This window comes from Mustela nigripes, chromosome X, assembly GCF_022355385.1.
Source record: "Mustela nigripes isolate SB6536 chromosome X, MUSNIG.SB6536, whole genome shotgun sequence".
In the NCBI taxonomy this organism is placed as follows: Eukaryota; Metazoa; Chordata; class Mammalia; order Carnivora; family Mustelidae; genus Mustela; species Mustela nigripes.
This window is the reverse complement of record NC_081575.1, coordinates 78,620,564-78,630,996: the sequence shown is the minus strand read 5'-3', so window position 1 is coordinate 78,630,996 and position 10,433 is coordinate 78,620,564. Positions and strand designations below refer to the sequence as shown.

The following is a 10,433-nucleotide window of genomic DNA, read 5'->3' as shown; positions in this document are numbered from 1 at the left end:
GAGAGAGAGCGAGTGAGAGCGAGCACAGGCAGACAGAGTGGAAGGCAGAGTCAGAGGGAGAAGCAGGCTCCCTGCGGAGCAAGGATCCCAGGATACTGGGATCATGACCTGAGCCGAAGGCAGCTGTTTAACCAACTGAGCCACCCAGGCATCCCCTCATTTGCCATTTTTAAGAGTGAAATTAAACTTCTGAAAAATAAGCATACAAAAATTAGGGGCTCGCCATAACTTTCAGTACAGTAATTTCTAGGATTTAATTTTTTATTTGCATAAACTATATAAAAATATACTCCTATTTCAAAATAGTACATTAGAAAACAATAGGGAATGGTTAATTCACAGACCCTTTACATGGCACTTAATGTTAAGTAAAAAGAGATCTATAAAATATTATCTCTAAGATAATCACAACTATGCTAAGATGTATCCCTAGGGGAAAAGATTAGATAAACTATTTGTGGTACAAATGTTAAGTGATTCTTTTTATTGCAACTTGTAATTTTTACCATTGTATATACACATTTTACAGAGAAACTGACTGAAAATAATTTAATTTTAAAATAAAAATGAAAGGAAAAAATTGAGGGCTAAAGACAATACAGCTAACTCAGTTTCACAATAGACTTATAAAGACACAGAAACAAAACTAAGAGAATTAATGACTAAGATTTTAGTTTCTTGGAGTTACCTGATCTTTTTCCGCCCTGGGTCGTACCTGCCTTCTCATCCTTTGGAACCAGTTTCTGCATGTCTGCCTGGCCAAATTCACACCCAGATGGTAAGCTGCAATAAGACAAACCATGAGTAAAAAGAACCCTGATAACTCATTTCTTACGTTCTGCTTGGTCCCTCATCTGCTTGGCTGACAGGTAAGTGAACCTAACAAAACATGTACAATGATCAAATTCCTGAGGTAGTTCTCAACAAGATTTCCAACCCAACTTTAGATTTGGCTAAGAAATTTTAAATACCTATCATGCTGACACAGAATAATCAGGACATAAGATCAAAGATGCAGAAAATAACCCATTTGTAAGCATGTCCCTAGGCTAGTAAATGGGAAGGACAATAGTGTGGAGTGAATGTTTGTGTCCCCTCAATATTCGTTTGTTGAAATCCTAATGACCAATGTGGTAATATTAGTAGGTAAGGCCTTTGGGAAGTGCTTACGTCTTGAGGGCAGAACCTCAAGAATGGGACTACCACCTCATAAAAGATGCTCCAGAAACATTCCTAGTCCCTTCCACTATGTGAGGATACAATGCAAAGCCTGCAACCCAGAAAAGGACCCTCACCCAACCACACTAGCAACATAGTCTCAGACCTCCAGCTTCCAGAACTATGAGCAATAAATTTCTGTTTATAAGGATCTAGTCTGTGGTATTTTGTGATTGCAGACTGAATGGATTAAGATAGACAAAGAACCCTCTGAACTCTTTACTAACAGCTTTCTGCTCTTGACCAAAGCAATCCTCTAGGATCACTGAACTTAAGTTTCTCTATTAAGAAAGACAACAGAGATAATAAAGAGATGCCCCCTCCCTTACCTGTTTGGCGTACACAGGGAGAGAAGGACAGTGCTTTCCCACACCAGGGAACAGTATAATTGGCTCAGCTTGCTCAGAACACTCAGACCCAACTGAGAGCCCCACTGGTTTACGGAGATGGAACGAATTTCACTCTGCAAACAAAGGAAACAGAAGCTATCTTTGGGATGCCCTCTGTAACATTTACAGTCTGTATCTAACATCCCTTCTCAATTTCTTCTCATTGCTTTTTGTAAATCAAGAGGCGATGGTCACAGGCAACTCTTTTTAAAGAAACAGTTTCGCAGATTCAATGACAGCCTTCTAATTCTGTTAGGTTGTGTTGTGGGACTTGCTATTTCCCTCTTACTTCTTAACTTCAATTAATATTTGGATTTATGTAATTCCTTGAAGTGAACATTTCACCTTAAATTTTATTTAATAAAAAGTCATAAAACTCAATTCCAAACCTTTGTCACGTAATTATTTCCTCAATAGTTTATATCCATGCTTTTCAATTGATTTGATACAAAGAATATACTCCTGCTCAACAGCATAAAACAAGGGTGCTAAAACATTACATCATTTAATCTTTAGAATCGATTACTTGAGAACTGAAAGTTGTAAAACCATGAGCACACACAAACCATCCCCCCTTTCTGGAACCACAGGAGGAACCTCACGTGGATTACAGACATAGGGTTTGATATTCAGGTAATCTTTACTAATCTCTCTTAATTACCATTGACTTAAACACGCTATGGTCAAATTTCCTTCTTGCCATCCCATTATCAGGCCTACATGCATCTGTACAAAGATTAGGAAGTAATAAGGCCAGATGAGCACCCAACTGAAGCTTGTCCACTAAAAAGGGGACTATAAATCCCAGTTGGCCTATGTAGCTGCTAAGATCTATTAATGCCTGTTATTTTTTTAAAAAGATTTTATTTGCTTATTTGAGAGTGAGTGAGAGAGAACAGAGGGAGAGTGAGAGAGAGAAGCAGACTTCTCTGATGTGGGGCTCGATTCCAGGACCCTAACACCATGACTTGAGCTGAAGGCAGGTGCTTAACCGACTGAGTCACCCAGATGCCCCATTAATGCCTATTATTTATAGTAAATTAATAAAACATGAGCAATGATCAAATTCCTGAGGTAGCACTCAACAAAAAGTTTCCAACTCAACTTTTACTCTCAAGAAAGTCTAATTCACAAGGGGCGCCTGGGTGGCTTAGTGGTTTAAGCCTCTGCCTTCGGCTCAGGTCATGATCTCAGGGTCCTGGGATCAAGCCCCATGTTGGGCTCTCTGCTCAGCAGGGAGACTGCTTCCCCCTCTCTCTCTGCCTGCCTCTCTGCCTACTTGTGATCTCTCTCTGTCTATCAAGTAAATAAATGAAAATCTTAAAAAAAAAAAAAAAGAAAGTCTAATTCACAAATTATATGGTCACCCAAATTCTAATAAAAAAAAGGGAAAATAAACTAGACAGCATCTTGAAGCATAAGCTTGCATCCCCCACCAAAAAAAAAAAAAAAAAAAAAAATCTGTTCTTTTAGCAGCTAGCCCAGGTAGAACTATTTCTAAGCAGAGTAAGATGCCCAGTATGTGACCTATGTACTTCACTGGCTTTAAACTAGCTTGTTCGCCCCCCAATTCTTACCTGTCCAACTCTGCAAGTATGAACAAACATCATGATGTAGGCATGGGCAGCAGTGAGCGCATGGAGTAGAGGTGTGGCCTGAGCCGAAAGGGTAGCATCAGCAACGTTGCCAGCACAAGCCAGTTCTCGCAACAACACTGAGCCTCCAGGAGATTCAATTGGGCGGTGTAAGGGCTCCAAGGATGAAAGGATGGAGTCCAGCTGAAGGAGACCCTCTTGAAGGACTTTGGGTTCATGGGACAGTGTCTGAAACAAGAATAATAATTAAAGTATTAATATACAATGAACTTCATATACACCACATCTTTAATAGTCACAATGGAAGAAGTAGAAGACAAGTGTCACAAATTTTGAACCTGGCCATGGTATCCCACCTGGTTAAATGGTAGAGCCAAAATATGAATGCAGATATGATATACCTCAATGCCTCCTTTTAGAGCAACACTTTACCTCTCTCAAATGAGAGGCTTTCAAATGTGGTAAGTCAATCATATTTAAAAGCTTGTGATGGCCAAACTGAAAATACTATTATAGCAATGACTCTATACTATAAGATTAATTATAAATTTTGCTCAACAAGGAGCAATATTAGGCAAGTTTTCAAAGTATGGAAGTGACCAGTATTACTACTGTTTTTTTCTTCCTAAAATAAAAGAGATGATTCTAGAATAGGAATGAGGTAGGCAATCTCCTTTTTTATGAGACAACTCAAGGATTATAGGACACGGCCCTTGTAATTGCTTTTCAAATCTGCAGAAAATCTCACAGTAAAATACTATCACTTGCCATTCAAAGATAGGATAACTTATGTGCCTTTACTGTGGCTTTAGATAAATCTATGAATTCTCACATAGTATCTTAGAGGTAGGATAATGATGGAGCACAGCCTCTTTACCTCTCTCCTATAAACAGCACTTAATATTGCAAAGAGTAAAGCAAAATAAAACATTACGGATATGTCACAATTACGGACTTTACAAATCCAAACGCAACTGTATTACTGATTTTTACCAGAAATTTCTTATCACTGCACAATCCAGCTAATGAAGGAGCTTCACAGATTTAATGCAATCCTTATAAAATCATCAATGGCTGGGGAGGGCAGAAATAGAAATCTCTCTCTTAAAATTTGTAGAATAATCTCAAGGGACCCCAAATAGATGTAACTACCTTGAAAAAGAACAAAGTTGGAGGTCTCACACTTCTTGATTTCCAAGCTTATCACAAAGATAAATAAAAAAATGTGGTACTGGCATAAAGAAATACATCATATATACCATATAAAAACAATTATTCTAAATAGATCAAAGACCTAAATAAAAGAGTCAAAACTATAAAAGCATGTAGAAGAAGCCAGAGGGTAAAAGCTGCAGGATCTTGGATTTGGGAGTGACTTCTTAGATTTGATACCAAAAGCACAGCAACAGCATAAAAAAGATAAAATGGACTTCATCAGAATTAAAACCTTTTGTTCATCAAAACTATTAACAGAGATAAAGGCAAACCAGAGAAGAGAGGAAAATACTGCAAATCATTTATCTGATAAGGAATTAATATCCAGAATATAGAAAGGACCCCTATAACTCAACAACAACAAAAAACAAACCCTACTAAAAAATGGGCAAAGGACTTGAATAGACATCTCTCCAAAGATACACAAATAGCCAGTAAGCACATAAAAAGATGCTCAACATCACCAATCATTAGAAGATGCAAACTGATATCATGCGATCTCAATTCACACCTATTAGGTTGGCTACTATCAACAACAACAGGGAAAAAAAAAAGGAAAAGAAAAAGTAAGTAAGTGTTGGTGAGGATGCAGAGAAATTGGAACCGTAGTACACTGCTGGATGGAATGATGTGAAAATCCTGGAGCTGCTATGGAAAACAGTATGGTGGTTCCCTGAAAAATTAAAAATAGGTACCATATAATCCAGCAATCCTACTTCTGAGTATACAACTAAGAGAACTGAAAGAAGTCTTGGGTATGATCATACTTTTATATGGAATCGAAATAAGTCAAATACATAGGACCAGAGAGCAGAATGATGGTTGCCAGGGGCTGGGGGGAAATGTGCAGATGTTGGTCAAAGGGCAAACTTTCAGTTATGAGTAAACTGTGGGGATATAATATATATCTTGGTGTCTATAGTTAATAATGTTGTATACTTGACATCTGCTGACAGTAGATCCTTAAGTGCTTTTACTGTACAAACACACACACACACACACAGTAGTCTTAAGTAAGTATTTTCACACCTGTGTTCATAGCAGCACTATTCAAAAATAATCAAGAGGTGGAAGCAACCCAATGGTCTATCAGTGAATGGCTGGATAAACAAAATGTGGCTTATACATACAACAGCATCATAAAAAGGAAGGAAATTCTGACATATCCTATAACATGGGTGAATCTTCAAGACATTATGCTAAGCAAAATAAGCCAATCACAGAGAGACAAATACCTTATGAATTACATTTACATGAGGTACCTGGAACAGTCAAAGTCAGAGACAGAAAGTAGAACAATGTTTACCAGGGGTTGGGAGGGAGAGAGTAGTGTGGAGTCGTTGTTTAATGAGTACAGAATTTCAGTTTTGCAAGGTGAAAAACTTTTGGAGATCAGTTGTACAACAATGTATATGTACTAAAGACTACTGAACTATATACCTAAAAATGGTTAAAAAGGTAAACATCATATGATGTGCATTTTACTACTACTTAAAGTAAATAAAGCACTTAATTTTTGGGCAAAATTTGAGCAATAAACTATAGGTCACTTATGGTTAAAATGCATGACTATCAAGCTTGAAAAAGGAAAAAAGCTATATGACTAAACAATACCAGATTGTGTTAAAAAGCATCCATGAGAAAGGATGACACAAGAATAATAAACCCAGTTCCAAAACTTTCTTCATCTACCATCCCCTCCAATAAACTCAAATACTGGAACTATATACCAAACCTAAGAACAATGAACAAATAATTTAACTTTTCAATGAGAAATAATGTGACACACTACTTATTAGTCACAAAATTCACTTGATTCACTTGTAATACATAGCCACAAATTTCTTATTTTTTAGTTGAAAGTAAAGGGAGACCAAAGTAAAAACATGTATACAGAAGTATTACAAAATTGATTTCTGAAAAGAAATGAAGATATTTGGCCAGAAGCTCTTACCAATATGGATTTGCAGACACCTGCAACAGCCTGACAGGCTGCAGATGTGGGAAAGTCAATGGGCAGATTGGGAAGGCCCAAAATGGTAACCAAAGGCAAGAGTCCTTTCTGATTCACAAATTCCTGGCAGTGGTCATCTGTTGTATTGTTGCTCAGAATAGATTCCACAAATTTCATCTAGGTAATGAAAATTTAAAAAATTAAGTTAGAGTCTGACATCTGGAACTAAAAGGCAAGCCTGGAGTAAGGACAGGGGTTGCCTTGCAGTCATAAAATCAGTATTTTCTAGAATACCAAAACCTTAAATAAATAGGGAGAGAGATAGGATATGGACCCTAAACATCCAAAAAACAAAAACGAAACCTCCAAAAAATACCACACAGGAATAATTACTTCTTCCCAATCTACCTTTCTGGCCACACCTAAAGTCATGTAATTTGAGAGGATAAATGATTTGCTCAGGGCCACATCCATGAATTAGTGGCAAAATCATATCTGATCTCTTAATGTGCTTCTTACATGATACTATGTTGCCTCTCCCTGTAAATAAAAATGGATACTCTTTCTCAATGTGTTCATAATGCAAATGAAAACCAGAACTCTAAAAAAGAGTGACTTGGACCAAACAAAAGCATTTTTTTAAGGGAAGAATGTAAAATGTGGGCAAGAAACACACAGGCATAAGGAACCATCTCTGGAAGTCTTGGAAGTGCTTAGTGGGCTAGAACAATTGCTAAGTGGGCCCTTATAGGTAAACAACTCTGGGAAAATTCAAAATCTTCCCTTTTTTCCTGTGAAACACATGGTAAGTTGAAAGAAATGGTCATATTACTATTTTTTTTAATATAAAGGAGAAGTTAACAGGAAAAATAGCAAGTAATGGGAAAAATTTATGTTGGACACATTCAAAGAAAATAATACTGGATTGTCCTAAACAGCCCACTCTCCTGTTTAAATTCCAATGGCAAATAGTAACAATGAACAAAAAACTGAGAGTATTTAGAAGAAGGAAGAGTGTTGTCCAACTGTTGGCAAACCAGTCTTACAGAACAAGGTTTGCACATCTTTTCCCACTGATCTACACTTTAAGGGCCCCAATGAAAATAAATGTGGAAATCACTAGACTATCTGGTAATCCCACACATTTTCCAGAAAAACACACACCTTTACTCAGTTTACCCTACCATGAATCTTACCACATTAAGGATGTAATCCATGAGGGGAATAGGAATACGTTCCTCTGTACCAACAACCCTGTTAAGGGAGAAAAGAGTGAGTTACACAAATTCACAATACCAGTGCAAGAGAACGAAGTGAGGAAAGGGAAATAGCATGAAATTCTAGGTCCTTTCTCTAAGTCAGACTTCTAGACTTCAGTACAGTATAGGAAAAAAAAAAAAGCTGAAATCAATTCTGAAACTAGTTTTTCTAGCCCGAGTAGGTTGAGAGCACAAAAGGAAAAACCAAGTCTTCACAAACTCAGCATATGCACGTATCTCAAAAGAAACTATCTTAGGCAAACTATCATAGAAGGAATTCATCAATATGAAAATACAAAAAAAAAAGCCAGTTTGATTAAGACTATTGAAACATCTGTTGAAGACAAGAGCTAGACAAAGAAACAAATACAATAAACATCTTACCATGTTCTTGCATCAGGTTTAAAGTTATAATAGAGAGCAGGAAATGGAATTTAATTTTGTTCAAAATTCCATGCTTAGACTGACAAACCATTCAGAACAAGTTAATCAAAGATGAAGCCGGGGCGCCTGGGTGGCTCAGTGGGTTAAAGCCTCTGCCTTCGGCTCAGGTCATGATCCCAGGGTCCTGGGATCGAGCCCCGCATCGGGTTTTCTGCTCAGCAGGGAGCCTGCTTCCTCCTCTCTCTCTCTCTCTGCCTGCCTCTCTGCCTACTTGTGATCTCTGTCTGTCAAATAAATAAATAAAATCTTTAAAAAAAAAAAAAGATGAAGCCAACACCCAAAGCCTCCTTTCTTAGCAATTTATATTTGTATCACAACAGTCCCTGAACTATCAAAAAACTGTGATCAGGTCATTTGCTTCGGATACTTCAATGCTGCAGTTAATGCCACAGCTGCAGAAAATGCAGCACTTAGCTCAATCTTGGCTTTTGCAAGAAATAAACAGAAAATCCACAAAAATATATTAAAATGAAACAAAATCTACCTCAAGGTAAACCCTAGAAAAGGACAAAACTTGAGTCTAATAGGGAGCATTCTGGATACAGGCTCTTGAAGACATTTGGGGGGGTGGGAAAGGGGCAGAAATAAAAGGGAGAAGTAGGGGAATAGAGAAAGCAAGAGAATTTGCAAGAAGTTAACAGTTCTTGTCCTTGAGCAAGACAAGATGTAAATAAAGATTTGTCAAGCATGAGGGCATTGACAGCAAAATGGAGACTAGACCTAGTGGAGAGGCATCAGAAATGGTTTCAGTGATGAAATATCCAGAGCTAGGGTTTGGCAAGGATATCGTGAACACTCTCAATGAAGAATTTAGGGAAGAGCTCTGTACAAAGGCAGGACCTATAAGCCACGAGTGGAATGATTCCATGGCAAGACTGCAACCTTTCCTTGACCGTAAAGCTCCTTCTCAGAACCACTGCGGCATTCCCTGCTACTTGTACCAATCATCTACCCCAGCTTCATTGCACCTTCTGGAAAAGAACCAATAAATCCATCTCTACAGCTAAGGAGTACAGGTGTGGCTCTAGCCCAAATTAAATACTTGTCCCTTTGTAGAAACCGAAGGCAATGACAAAGAGCCAAAGTAATATCATGAAATGGGACCAAGGTACTTCCTTCATTTGCTTAGGGAAATAGAAGTTAGGGAAAATAAAAGAAAATAAATCAACACGTGGTTCTTAATCCAAATCTAGGAACAAATTTGTTCAATAATCACTTTTTCATTATCCTCCTCTTTGGGCCTCCAGGCTTAGAACATCATACAGGAACAGTACATATGATAAATTCTCCCTAGTAGAAATCCCTCTATTAACTGGTTTTAAGAAGAATTTTAATCTTAACCTCATATGAAACTTTGACCCATACCATCTATGAAGCAGTTAAGTCTGCATTCCTACAATGAATAAAACAATTTACCTTAACTGTCAAATTAAAAACTTCCTGTCTCCCCTTTGAATAAAGCACACATATTCCCAAACTCAATTTTACATGTGTATTTATGGTACTGGAGCCCTTAATCAGAAGTACAGAAAAGGGACGCCTGGGTGGCTCAGTCGGTTAAAGCTGCTGCCTTTGACTCAGGTCATGATCCCAGGGTCCTCAGACCAAGTCCTGCATTGGGCTCCTTGCTCAGCGGGGAGCCTGCTTCTCTCTCGGTCTCTGCCTCCTTGTGCACATGCTCTCTCCCTTTCTCTCACAAATAAATAAATAAAATCTAAAAAAAAAAAAAAGCACAGAAGAAAAATTCCAATTGTGTGTCATACTACAGGGTATAGAACAACAGGTCTCAGGGAATTATTTGGGGTGGGGTGGTGTGAATCATCTCTTTCTTCCAGCTCTTGAGGAGACACAGCTGCCTTTGGCAAAGAAGTCCTCCCAGTGAGCTACAATTAAGGAAACAGCTGCTTTTCTAATTGGCTGCCTTTAAAGCCCAGACACTTGCTATTCAAGTTCCAGAGACGACATGGATTTATATATCTCATTTCTTTCAAGTTGTTCAGGATAGGCAGTTAAGTTAGGCAAAGTAAATGGAATCCACCACAAAATAAACCATGGTGCCTTCACTAAAAGCCCTGGTTACTCATTGGCAAGTATATTCACCCCCAGCAGTATCAGTTTTACTGACATGAGAACAGTTTAGAAGGCAGAAGAAAGAGGCCAAAACACAAGTATTTAGAATTACTTGTGAATGTCTTTGGATGTAGACCAAACTGTCATGTATCTGGGGTAGACTGTAGTGCCTAAATTTCCTTATTCCAGATTGAGCACAAAACCACATGTCTCAAGATCAAATACAAACAGCATTTTCAAATGCAAGCTGCTGATTTTAGAAAAAATAAAGAAAAAAATATTATTTTAT

General features: G+C 37.9%; 1 protein-coding gene across 1 annotated transcript in view; it reads right to left on the bottom strand.

Annotated features, from left to right (window-relative positions):
* Window positions 1-10,433, bottom strand: part of HUWE1 (HECT, UBA and WWE domain containing E3 ubiquitin protein ligase 1) — a 170,831-nt gene that overhangs the window by 64,039 nt on the left and 96,359 nt on the right. Inside the window, exons 25-29 of the mRNA XM_059385249.1 lie at window positions 7,568-7,625; window positions 6,372-6,548; window positions 3,185-3,430; window positions 1,548-1,681; window positions 689-783 (exon numbers count right to left, since the gene is read on the bottom strand). Coding sequence (XP_059241232.1) covers window positions 689-783; window positions 1,548-1,681; window positions 3,185-3,430; window positions 6,372-6,548; window positions 7,568-7,625 — 710 coding nt within the window. The remainder of the gene's footprint in view (window positions 1-688; window positions 784-1,547; window positions 1,682-3,184; window positions 3,431-6,371; window positions 6,549-7,567; window positions 7,626-10,433) is intronic.